This window comes from Pseudochaenichthys georgianus, unplaced genomic scaffold (assembly GCF_902827115.2).
Source record: "Pseudochaenichthys georgianus unplaced genomic scaffold, fPseGeo1.2 scaffold_790_arrow_ctg1, whole genome shotgun sequence".
NCBI classification, from domain to species: Eukaryota; Metazoa; Chordata; class Actinopteri; order Perciformes; family Channichthyidae; genus Pseudochaenichthys; species Pseudochaenichthys georgianus.
The window spans coordinates 22,501-36,316 of NW_027263338.1; the positions used below are offsets into that span (position 1 = coordinate 22,501).

Genomic DNA, 13,816 nt, shown 5'->3' on the forward strand with positions numbered 1-13,816 from the left:
GATTGCCCACAGTATTGAGTATGTAAGTCGCTTTGGATAAAAGCGTCTAACAGGTGACATGTAATGTGTATGTGAACAAACACTAACTGCAGCACCAAAGAGATGTTATGTTGTTGTCGGCTAACCTTGAAATAAGCATCGTAAGGGTGTCGTCGACCAAAAACATATGTTTCACGTCACCACCGCCAAGCTAAAGGAGGCTAATGTTGGGCTATAAAGGAACTACAGCACGGTCACATGACTTCACGTCACCACCGCTAAGCTAAAGGAGGCTAATGTTGGGCTATAAAAGAACTACAGCACGGTCACATGACTTCACGTCACCACCACTAAGCTAAAGGAGGCTAATGTTGGGCTATAAAGGAACTACAGCACGGTCACATGACTTCACGTCACCACCGCTAAGCTAAAGGAGGCTAATGTTGGGCTATAAAGGAACTACAGCACGGTCACATGACTTCACGTCACCACCGCTAAGCTAAAGGTGGCTAATGTTGGGCTAATAAGGAACTACAGCACGGTCACATGACTTCACGTCACCACCGCTAAGCTAAAGGTGGTTAATGTTGGGCTATAAAGGAACTACAGCACGGTCACATGACTTCACGTCACCACCGCTAAGCTAAAGGAGGCTAATGTTGGGCTATAAAAGAACTACAGCACGGTCACATGACTTCACGTCACCACCACTAAGCTAAAGGAGGCTAATGTTGGGCTATAAAGGAACTACAGCACGGTCACATGACTTCACGTCACCACCGCTAAGCTAAAGGAGGCTAATGTTGGGCTATAAAGGAACTACAGCACGGTCACATGACTTCACGTCACCACCGCTAAGCTAAAGGTGGCTAATGTTGGGCTATAAAGGAACTACAGCACGGTCACATGACTTCACGTCACCACCGCTAAGCTAAAGGCGGCTAATGTTGGGCTATAAAGGAACTACAGCACGGTCACATGACTTCACGTCACCACCACTAAGATAAAGGCGGCTAATGTTAGCGTGATGACGTTTTCATTGAGACACTTGTTAGCAACAGCCATTTTTACAACCAAAAACACATTCAGAAAACCCTTTACCTCCAGACAAGGGGAACAGGAAGTGCTAAAATGCTTCATGTTTAGGTTTAAAAGGACTCATTTCTGCACTAAAAGGCTGTCGTCAATCAATCCCACTTTTTCACCAATTCTTCCTCTTTCCAGTGTCCCATCCCCCTGTCTCTCCTCCTAGCGCAGCACATATTTCAGGAGTGATGCATGAGAAGCTGAGAAAGGCAGAAACAAAAGCAGTTTGACCTTTGCATCGCTCTCAGATGTCCCACTGTTTCTGTAAACCTCCCCCGATGCTTTCCCTGCGCCATACCAAGCTCAGGATGGGTCATTATGAGATGGAAACGACATCTAATCTTACATAAGCATGGAATTAGACTCTCCACTTACAGTATCTGTGGAGCGAGGGGTGTATACATAAAGCAGATTTACCGTCTTTATTGGTTTAAGATGTTCAGAAGAGTAATAGATTTGTACATCTGTAGCAAATTAACTGTATAATCCTATTTTAAGCCATTTTCAAGCATGAAAAGGCAAAGTTTTACAGCTTCACAGACATGAGACCTTCTTTAAGCCCCTGTCACACTGTCCCGAAGTGGACACCCGATGGACACACAAATATGGAATTGTGAATTTCGCACGAAGATGGCCCCGAACCACACGAAGGCAACATTTACATTACATTTAAGAAATACAACTGCAACGAAAGTACCACAAACAATTATGTTACAGTACTATGATACTGTACTGATATCTTCAGACTTTGTTCTTTACTTTATCCGTCTTTATATGTAGAAAATATTACGTTTTCTCCGTCATGTTGTTTCCATAGCAACAACAACTTCCTGTCAACTCGCCTTCAAAATAATATATTATATCCTTTTCAGTTTCACAGAACACAAATTGGGTTATTTACATAATATGTTTACATGATTTTGTTGTGCAATAAAACAACGTGAGCGGTGGCAAAATCTTTGGCATGCCAAAAAATTGCCGAAGGACCTTGCGAAGGTTCATTTTCGTGTTGAATTCGTGTGTAAATGTCGCCCTTCGTAAGGCCATCGTGAGGGCATCTTATTATCATCGGTGCCATCGGGCATTCGCCCCGATCAGAGTGAATGTGAATGCACCGACGATAACACGAAGATGACACGACTTGACAAGATGCCCTCACGAGTGCCTTACGAAGTTGCCGCTCATGTAGTTGCTGCCGGAGCCTGAGAACCTCCACCGGCGGTCATACGATGGCTTAGATGCCCTCACGAACGGCCCGATGTTGCTACGATCACAGCCGAATTTGAACATTTCCTTTATCGTGTGTCCATCGGGTGTCCATTTCGGGACAGTGTGACAGGGCCTTTAAGGACTTCATTTGGGGATGGGGATAATAAAAATAGCAAGAATGATATTTTACAACAATGCTACGATGTTGTCACCTGAACGCACCACGACAGCACCTATAGGTTTTTACAATGCGATGTTAAGTGCAGATTCTGGGTGCGCGCTGTTTTCTTTGTCTTCTGCATCCTAAAAACTAACCTTGGTGTCAAAGACAAGGTGATGGTTTTAATAATAATAGATTTAATTTATTAGCGCTTTTACAGGTGCTCAAAGACGCTTTACAGATATACTGAAGGGGAAAGAAAAGGAAGGAACAGCAAATAAATATTAGGGATGCCAGCGATTATTCGATTATTCGAATATTCGCTACAGTCTCCATAATCGAATATTATTTTTAAAAATCGATTTTATTTATATATTTTTTTTATTATTATTTATGTTTTTTTTTTGTTTTTCTGGATTAGTTTCAACCAAATATATATATATATATATATGCTAATAATAGTAATAGTATTAATAATTGTAAATGGTCATTGGTCACACCACCAGTTTGTTTTACTGTAAACAAACTGGTGTACAGTCGGTCGAATAATCGATTATTATTCGCCAGGGCTGCCGAATAATCGATTTTGATCATGGTCAGTTTCTGGCAACCCTAATAAATATATAGTTAAAGTTAAAGTCAAAAATACAAAACAATCGAGTGTGTTGAAGGTGGTGAGGTCAGTGCCGTCTCTGCTGGGTGGGGGGAGTGAGTTCCAGAGGGAGGGGGCAGCGACGGAGAAGGCTCTGCCCCCCCAGGTCCGGTGATCGGGCGGGGATGGACAGGAGGTTGGCTTCTGATGAGCGGAGGCAGCGGGAAGATTGAAAACAGATTTTTGAAGAAATGAAGCGAGAAGGAGGAAATTCAGGATATCCCAAGTGAGAAAACAGATACGGGGAGATTTGTTCCACCAATTTCTTTGATTCGAAAACATATCGTGACACATTACAAAGTGATTTCTGACCTCATACAGATACCCGTCTGTAAACAAGGCTTTAAATGAGAATTGTGTCCACTTGATATGACTTTCATCCTCACACTGAACAGAGTAAAGAAACACATGGTTCCCACACCTTGAAACGCTCCAGTGTCTCTTGGAGGAAATAAAGTCCAGCATGATTTGTGAAATCTATAATTAGTGAGGCTGGTTCTCGTGGAGAAATGCAGAGAACGGTGAATCAGTCGTCTGCTGGCACTGATTCTGATCGGTTCTGCCCGGTGGAAGAGAAGAGGCATGATGTGAACAAGAACTGGACGTCAGATTCATTTTCTCAGGATGTCCTCCATGTGTGAAAAGTATAATAATGAAGCTCAGCGCACGTTCAACCGTCTTTATGTCACATATTTCAATCTCGCTACGCTCTCCAAACATCATTACATTCATCTGTGTATTCTTAGCAATGAATATATATTGTTACATCAAAACAAGTCTCTCCTAAGTTTGTTAACTGAGTGAAATGAGCCAGAAGTGAAACAAGATCAAATCTCTAGATGACAAGGAAAGGAGACTTCAATGCTTCCTTAATCGTCTCCTTAAGGATACAAAGGAAAGGAGATATTGCTAACCCACAACAACTGATCATGCAGCACTTTACTTTGAGGAATATAACAATGTTTTTCGACAAAACATGTTCCATTTCTTGAGAAAATGTTGAGCTAAATTGGGAATTATGTAATTAAAAAAAATGCCAATAACTAATTCTGTTAACTTAATCTTTAATCCTCTACATGAAGACGATAGTTAACAAGTAGCTTGGCCGATTTGGACGATTTAGCGGTGGTTTTTGAGGATGTTCTGACATTTTTAGTCCCCTTAAACTTTAAAATCGACCCAAAATGTATGAAAATAAGCCACTTTCTGGTTAAAAACTTAAAAGTGACATTTTTGATCCTGAAAATGTCAGAAATGGATTCAGTATGCTCAATAATCTCCAAAACCACTCCAAAACTGTCCAAATCGGCCAAGCCACTATTAAGCTAGTGTCTAAATGTGCTAAATGGTGCTAATTGTGCAAATGTCCCAGCTATGCAAGTTAGCCTCTGGCAGTTTCTGTGTGCTTGGGAGTGGACCCTACTATACATGTCTATGTCTGCATAACAGAGGTGAGCTTCCCCTCTGAACACCAGGTGTGTTCTCAGGTGGATGTGAAGAACAGTGTGGGACCCATGTTTGTTTGATTGCTGTGGAAACGCCCCTGCAGGCTGAGCCCTGAAAATGTTCATTTCCATCCCGAGAGACTCTTTCAGTTCAGAGCCGTCAGACAGGAGCGACCAGGTGCGAGAAACAAACTCTGCCTGGGGCCGTGAGGGCCGAAACAACACCGCCTGCAGCAGGGAGGACTCTGTGAGCGCCGGCCGTACTGAAAGCCCTCGACTGACGGGATTTATTTCGAAACATATGGAATTATCGAGCAAAAAAAACTGAACATATATATTTTTTTAAATCTTTTTTTTTTGCTTTCCGATATTTTCTACTTTTTTTTTAAATGCTATTTTTATTTCTATTTGAGACGTTTACATTTTGGATTGTTTATTAGTAGTTTTTTTTATGTCTTTAATGTGCAATGCCTTGTCTTTTTATGCTGCGGAAACCAAAAAATTGTCAAATTGGGATCAATAAAGTCCTTCTTATCTTATATTAGAAGTAGAAGCGTTAATCCTCGCATCAGTTTAGGAGATTTGTAGTGTCCCTAGTCGAAGCTAATCCACCATCACTTAAAATGGGGAGGCTCAGTGGATAGTGTACTGGACTTCGAATCAGGGGATAGCAAGTTCGAGTCCCATTGCAGTCAGCATGTCGTTGTGTCCCTGGGCAGGACACTTGTGCACAGTATTGAGTATGTAAGTGGCTTTGGACAAAAGCGTCTAACAAGTGACATGCAATGTAATGTTTGACTTACAGTGTTTGAACGTACCGACAGTTTTCTAGCTGTTATGAGTTTGTCATCATAGTTGATTGCACATTATTGTCAGTTACTAAAGCTAAATGAAATATAAGGTAGAAAAGTAATCAAGAATCTCTCCAGATGATATTGCTTTAAGAAAAACAACACAATGACGGAACAACAAAAAAAGCTAAAACAAGGGATTTAGATACAAATCAAACTTTCAATATTTGTTGTTTACTTGGTTTAAAATCACCCAAGTGTTTCTGGCTTTGCTCTCGACTTGTTACTCGACCGTCACAGCTTACAGATCACTTCATTCACATGAATTAGATTTGCTGTGACTTCAGATTATCATTGACATATCGACCGGTAGCTAATGTACAAATGACAGTAAAGCCTTGAATTGAATGGCTAACGCTAGCAGACATTACATTACATGTTACTTGTTAGACGCTTTTATCCAAAGAGACTCACATACTCAATAGTGTGGACAATCCCCACAGGAGCACTTTGGGGTGAAGTGTCTCAGGGACACAACGACATGCTGACTGCAGTGGGGTTTGAACCTGTGCTCCCCTGATCCCAACACCAACGCACCATCCACTGCGCCACATGCCTCCCTTCTTTCCTGCCAACATCTAGCTTCAGATCTATGCTAGCATGCTAATACTTTACATTGTGATGAGCGACAACAATGCAGGGGCGGATCTAGGGGGGGCAGGGGGGCCAGTGCCCCCCTAACACTGACCTCTGACCCCCCTGTGGCCCCCCCAACAATGAAAAGTTTTTTTTTTTTTTTTATAATGTATATTTTCTGGTACTCGGTTGCTGTAATGTGAGATTGTGCAGACACCCTTATGTAAAGTAGAGATGTAACTGTTCATTGCCTTTAATTTTATATAAATATGGTGTGAGTGCAAACATTGCACTATAACTTAAGCTGAAGCTAACAGTAATAACTATAAGATCTATCTGAAATAAATAAGTGTACTGAAACAAATACCAACAACTGTATTGCATTGTTTTTTTATGCGCAATTACTTCATACTGTCTAGTTCTCTTTTTCGTCCTGCATGTATTGGGCCCCCCTCAGAAAATAACTGGCCCCCCCAGTGGCCCCCCCCAGTCAAATTGGTCTAGAACCGCCACTGCAACAATGCAATGCAATGATTGACAAACAGAGAGTGGATAAAGTGGAAAGTTCAACCATTATGGCGACAAACCAATACTGTATTAAACACTAGTGTTGTCATATTGTCCTTATTTGTTTACTACGTTAATAAGGACATGCAAACAAACAATTACACAAACAAATAACTAGCGGCAAGTTTTGCAAGATACAGTCCTGTGTCTGTCAAAGGAGTCAACAGACAACTTCAATTCCCAAAGGAACTGATATACTCAGCAAACAACCACCAATCAACGTCATTTCCTGGCGGTAATATGTTACTTCAAACAACGCCACGTTAAACACAACAATTACTCCTCTAATACCATTTAAGTGACACGTTGTGGAGAAGAGTGTGCTGCCATACGATCCACCTTACCAACAAAAGCTGATTTTAAAGCACAAATTGCTGCAAACATACGTCTAAAAGTACTGCTATGAAACACCTTAAACACCGACAGCTATACAGAGAGACTATATATTAATCTACAGTGGGCAGGAAGTGCTGTTTCACTTCAACGAGTATTTGCAGCAGGTTTACACTGAAACTGACATCCTTCACTGCTCTTCACTTTCATTCTGCAAAATCACACTTTCAAGACTCACCCGACCCCAACGAACGTCCATGTTTGTTCAAGTCATAAAGCAATCCAGGAGTAACGAGAAAAAGTTTAGCGACTCATTCAGAAAACTCTTCTCAGCGCAGACATGACGCAGAGAAGAGAGAAAGTGTTGCCTTAGCCTGAGGAGAGAGAGAGAGGCGAGCCCAGCGTAAACTACCAGGCAGACGCCCTGCAGGCAGAAATGACAACCAGGAATCTCTCTCTTCACACACACACACACACACACACACACACACACACACACACACACACACACACACACACACACACACACACACACACACACACACACACACACACACACACACACACACACACACACACACACACACACACACACACACACACACACACACACACACACACACACACACACACACACACACACACACACACACACACATTCTCTTGCGCACCTCACACATGTGGTGGGAGGGGAGAAACGCTCGTAAAAAATGATCAAATCCTCATGGATGCAAAGGTGAGGTTAAATACTTCCGTTTGACCCGCGGGAGATCCAGCTGATTCTATAGAATAATAGAAAATAAAAGGTGATTTTTTTTTTTTTTTATTAAAGGACGCCTTTTTATGCTTATTGGAGTTTTACTTTTCCTGATCTATAGGTTTGTAAATGGTCGGAAAAAGCTCCTTTGTTTACTTCCAGAACATAGTGACATCACTATTAAACACTAGCGCTCCTATTGGCTAGCGCTCCAACACATTGTACGCGATAGGCTAAGGGGCGGGACGTCTCTAAGCGGTTGAGCCCGGCAGCCCCCGCCGAAACTGAGTCTCTTAACATTTAACAACCTATGAATGTGTCGTACCCACCTAACGGGAAGAAACTCAGCTAACCGACGATACGAACCATTTGTACCGAAACAAAACACAAGTCTCACAAGAAGCGTCTAAATGAGCCCTGAGCGAAAAAATGCTAACGCACTCAGCACAGAACTCACTGTAGAAATACTTTATTACTTATCGGATCTGAACGAACAAGATATCAGATTAAAGCTGAGATTCCACAGATTCCAGAGGTATACGTATCATCCCTGTGTGATCAGAAGCAGGGGAAGCAAACCCAAACACACGACGTAGCTTTACTGAGCCAAAGCAGCAAATAGTCTTACCTTTTGCTGTTTCTGATCAAAAGTTGTGTTCAATGGCATTAAAACGATGAAACCGCTGCTGAAGTTAATCCACAGGTTAATCCAATGTGTCTGTCCCTTTGAGATGAATCCTGATCATCCATAAGCAATAAGCCTAGTTTTCAGTTTTCTGAGCAAGCTGCGAGCGCATAGCTCTGACTTCTCAATGGAACGTGTAGATGGTGTGGATTTAGGAACTTCCCCTTCGATTCTATTGGCTCTAACGGTTCAAAAGAGGTGTCAATCATCAAAATCGACCAATGGGTTCCAGAGAAACGGCAAATACACCCATTTCCACCCAAATGACCCCAGAGGTTTTTCTTTTTGCTAAACCTCTCTAAAAAGGTCAAAGGTCACTTGTTTTGCATCAATCTTGATACAGGGTACTTATTATATGTTATAGTTTGGATTCCTAAAGCTTTAGTCTACTATCCCATCATTCAAGGGTAGTTTTCACAATAAGTAATGTTTTGTTTTTGGACGGACACTATCATTTAAAATGTTTTACTATGTTCAATCTGACTTTACTTTAAAATAAAAACATCTATATTGATTCTGACTCTTCTACATCCAGCTCAGAGGTTTATCATTACTTTGAGAACAGAGATTATTAATGTTCCTCTTTGGGAAGATATGGGCATTTGTTCTGGGAATGTCATTTTAGAGCTTGAGACCTGAAAAACAGGCTCCGGGCTTAACAGGTTAAGCGGGTTGACCAATCACAACAGAGTCGGCCAGCTAACCAATCAGAGCAGACTGGGCTCTGGTTTCAGACAGAGGGTGAAAAGAGGTGCTGCAGCACAGGCAGTATGAGAAGAGCTTTTTGAACATTGAAGCATGGAGACATGTCCCAGTCAGGGTTCTTACACCTCTTCCAAAGTCAATTCAAGCACTTTTCAAGCTTTTCAAGCATCTTACAGATGTTGTAAATTACATATTTATATACACATACTTATACTCAAATGATTATTTCCCTACCTCACATTAAATCAGATGTTCTTTATGCTATAAACAACCAAGGACTGTTGACCTCGGGGTGAGTGCTGCGTCCTACAGTACCTTCACTGGACTAACGATGGCTAATCACAAACTGAACTGCTTTTTCCTTGCATTACTCGCCGCCTCCCTACCCCCTCCCAGCCCCCTCCCTCCCTACCCCCTCCCAGCCCCCTCCCAGCCCCCTCCCGCGCATAACAAATGCAAACCGCCACTACTATCATGTGCGAGTATGAGGTCTCTCCACAAGACGATTACGTTACATTCCACCGTCAATGTGCGCACTAAACAAACTAGGCATTCACTGCTAGCTCTTGGCCGGGCTCTGATTGTATTAGTGCTGATGGTATCGGTTCATCCTGGATCCGTAGCCCTGGTTCTGACCTGTGCCCCGATGTCAATCTTTGTCACAATGATCTGAGTTTCCCTGACTGCTGCTCTCGGAAAGCTTTAGGTTTTCTACATGTAAATGCTAGAAGCTTACTGCCAAACATGGACCAGATAAAAGCACTCGTTCACAGCTCAAACCCGGAGGTACTTGTCATCACCGAGTCTTGGCTGAAGAACAATATCCCAGACTCTGACATCGGCATCGCTGGTTATAATGTGTTGAGGCAGGATCGTCTAAAGCTGATGGAGTGGTTATATCCACGCCTCCAGTGTTCTATCGCCACGAGTGAATCTGTCCCCAAACTATTTGACCTACTTATCGTAACCATTAAACTGGCAAATAGCTCTCCACTGACAGTCGCTGGCTGCTATCGCCCACCCTCTGCCCCAGCCTGTACCTGCTCTCAGCACCCTCCTGGCACCCCACGCTGACTCAGAGTTTGTGCTACTGGGGGATCTAAACGGGGACATGCTCAACCCTCTGCGCAGATCCAAAAACAATGGGACTCTCTTCATCTCTCGCAGGTTATCCTCACTCCTACACGGTACGACACCAACAATCCAGAAAAAGCCACCCTCCTTGATGTCATCCTCACAAACAAAGCTGTGTCCTCTGTAGCGTTCTCAGTGACCACTGTCTTATTGGCTGCATTCGTAATGGCGGCACAATTAAACAGCCAGTTGTCACTTACATGATGCGGTTTCAATTTGGTTTCAACGGCATAATAATAATGACGACCGTCCGTTCTGTGATTCTCCAGAACACACAGATGGCCAGTCCGCCCCGGTGTAGCATATTGTTTTCGATGAGCAGATCGCTTTCAACTAAAGACACAGCCACGCAAAAACTGTGGCATGTGTCAGAGTCCTGCACGGGTCTGATTTTCAAGACCCGCTCCCGCCCCGCGACGTGCAATACCGAACCCGCCCCGCTACCCGCACATATTGCCAATTAGTTCCGCAACCCGACCCGCATAGCCTAGCCTATATATGAGCAGTGAAAACGTGCAATTATTAACACACGCATTTGTCTCAAAGCGTGGGATGTTGGTTATTTTCTTCCTCTAGGAACCAAAAGCCTCCAGACGTTGGGTTTCGCTCTTGAGGAAGTGTTATTGAAAATGTATTCTCCACTAGCTTTCACCTCAGCCATTTCGAATGGCGCTCAGCAGCAGACTGATGCGCTGCAGAGGTTGTGATTATGCGCGGTCCCGCGGGGGAGAGGTCTGAGGATTTAAACATTAAACTAAATTGTTATTATTTTAATATATTTATTATGCAATACCCGCGACCCGACCCGCATCATCTTTGTTTTACCCAGAACCGAACCCGGAAAAAAGCGTTTGAAAAAATACCACCCAGCGAATCACCTTTTTTGCGGGTCACCCGATGCAGGACTCTGGCATGTGTACGGCTCCTTATGGGTAGCCTGAGGTAAAGAGAGCGGGGCTGCGCTGCGTGCATGGCTTCCTTCTGCAGGTAACGGGCTCCGTCTCGTTCAGGATCCGAAAATACAATTTAAATATGTTGCACACTTATTCCACTTGTTCCTAGTGAGCCACTGGTTACGGTGCCAGGGGTTGCCGACCCCTGCTCTAGAGTTACTGACAGCCTGTGGGACACAACAGCAGAGGGTCAGGGAGCTCAACTCTAATGGCGCGTTTCCACTGCAGCGGGTAGCTCGCTTTAAGCGTGCCGAGCCGTGCGGGGCCCGTTTTTGGTTGCGTTTCCACTCGGCCTAGTACCGGCTAGCGGGTCCTAATTCACAGTTTTTCTGGCCCCATAACATCGTGGTTCTAGGGCCAGGAACAACCAGGCTGAGTCGGGCTGAGGATGCTAAACTAGAGAGAGAATCGCTGGCAAGGGGGCTACAGCTACAACAAGATGAACATATTGGACCGTGATTTAATTGTAATACACGTTTCTAAATGATGCCGACGTAACAACACACTGATACTGGTTAGTAAGAACCATGAGTTAATGCTTTGAGTCTGCAGACAGACGGCAGAGAAACACCTTTTAAAATGCATGTTTTCTGAATGGAGATCGGCTAAGCTAACGTATATATGCTCCGACCGTCCACACTCACAACAACGGCCTCCAGACATAAATAAAGCAGCGACTGTATTCTCCATGACACAGACAGTCTGTGGTTTGCACTTGTTTACCTTCTGTCTAGTTTCTGAACAGATATGAGGAGCTGAGAGCTCTGAGTGCTAACGGCTAACGGCTGTGTTGTTTTTCTGGGGCTCTCATTGAAGATGACGTCACGGCTCCGCCTACACTGCGTTACTATAGTTACTGCCCCAGTTCCTAAACTGTAATGGAAGCGCAGCATAAAGTGAGCCGGGCCTACCAAGGCATAACGAGGCCTAGCCATACCGAGCGAGGCCTGCAGTGGAAACGCGCCATAGATGTCTTTTTTTGTTTTAACCCTTTCATTGTTTTAACACGATGTTATTTTTAACATGTTTGACTTTTTATTTGCCAAATTTAAATTGCTCAGCTGTTTGAGTAGGCGGAACAGAGTCGAGGCACATGAGCATAACAATAAGGCCATGTGCATTCTTCTCCATAACAGAAATGTTGCCATTGGATGGAACCAGGTTAAAACAGTAAATGTTCTGCATGTGTGTGTCATGAGTGAAAGGGTGTTCAACTCGCTGCGAGGGATGTGTGAACGACACCCTCTGCAGAAAGCTTCAGAGTATCGATGGGAAGGAAACTGGAGAGCTTGATGTGTGAAAGTGCTGCGAAGAGGACATGTCAGCCGAGAGAGGAGGACGAACAGCATTTAAAGATGTGCATTGTTCAATTCTTACGTTTGCTACACACTCCAGGTTCATGAAGTAAAACATTGAACTAAAAGATATCACCACGAAACTTCCCAATTCATTAATGACCGTTTTCTGACATTGAATGTTCAAGAAATCCTCAGACAGTTATTCAAATTAAAAACTAAATGTGGTTTTTGGATGTTTTCTTTCCACACGTGTGAAAGAAGAAAACTCAAATCTCACCTTGAGTCACACACACACACACACACACACACACACACACACACACACACACACACACACACACACACACACACACACACACACACACACACACACACACACACACACACACACACACACACACACACACACACACACACACACACACACTTTTCTCATTAACACGCTCTGTTACTCGCTGCCAAAGAATGCCGCCCAGCCACACAACACCAACATGTGATGGCCTCGCCCTGCACACACACACTCTTTTTATTCTTAGTATATATATATTTCATATTATTCGAATTGTATTATTTTTTTAGAAAAACTTTTTTCATTTTTTACTTGCCAATATATTCTTAAACATTTGCTGCAGTTTTTTATATTTCTTTATATATTTGTTTCTATTTAAAAAACAAGCATATTCCCATATTTAAATACAGGAATGTAAGGAATGCTATAGGTACAATGAGCAACCATTGATGCTGTCACGTATACAAACGGAACCGGCCACAGCTCTCCTGTCCTCACCGGGCCCTTCAGCAACAACTCAACATCGGGACACCCTCCCCTCTGATCCTCCTTCCCTAAACTCCAGCGTCCCTTCAGCGTCCCTTCAGCGTCCCTTCAGCGTCCCTTCAGCGTCCCTTCAGCGTCCCTTCAGTGTCCCTTCAGCGTCCCTCCAGCGTCCCTTCAGCGTCCCTTCAGCGTCCCTTCAGTGTCCCTTCAGCGTCCCTCCATCGTCCCTCCAGCGTCCCTTCAGCGTCCCTTCAGCGTCCCTTCAGCGTCCCTTCAGCGTCCCTTCAGCGTCGCTTCAGCGTCCCTTCAGCGTCCCTTCAGCGTCCCTTCAGCGTCGCTTCAGCGTCCCTTCAGTGTCCTTTCAGTGTCCCTTCAGTGTCCTTTCAGTGTCCCTTCAGTGTCCCTTCAGCGTCCCTTCAGCGTCCCTCCAGCATCCCTTCAGCGTCCCTCCAGCGTCCCTTCAGTGTCCCTTCAGCGTCCCTCCATCGTCCCTCCAGCGTCCCTTCAGCGTCCCTTCAGCGTCCCTTCAGCGTCCCTTCAGCGTCGCTTCAGCGTCCCTTCAGTGTCCTTTCAGCGTCCCTTCAGTGTCCTTTCAGCGTCCCTTCAGTGTCCTCTCAGTGTCCCTTCAGTGTCCCTTCAGTGTCCGTTCAG

At 44.0% G+C, this 13,816-nt stretch overlaps 1 protein-coding gene across 1 annotated transcript in view; it reads right to left on the reverse strand.

The window, feature by feature from the left end:
* The window catches only part of LOC117444303 (unconventional myosin-Ic-like), an 18,860-nt gene extending 11,568 nt beyond the window's left edge, over window positions 1-7,292 (reverse strand). The window contains exon 1 of the mRNA XM_071202724.1: window positions 7,097-7,292. Within this exon, the coding sequence (XP_071058825.1) occupies window positions 7,097-7,117 (21 nt within the window). The 5' untranslated portion in view covers window positions 7,118-7,292. The remainder of the gene's footprint in view (window positions 1-7,096) is intronic.
* Window positions 7,293-13,816: the final 6,524 nt, after the last annotated feature.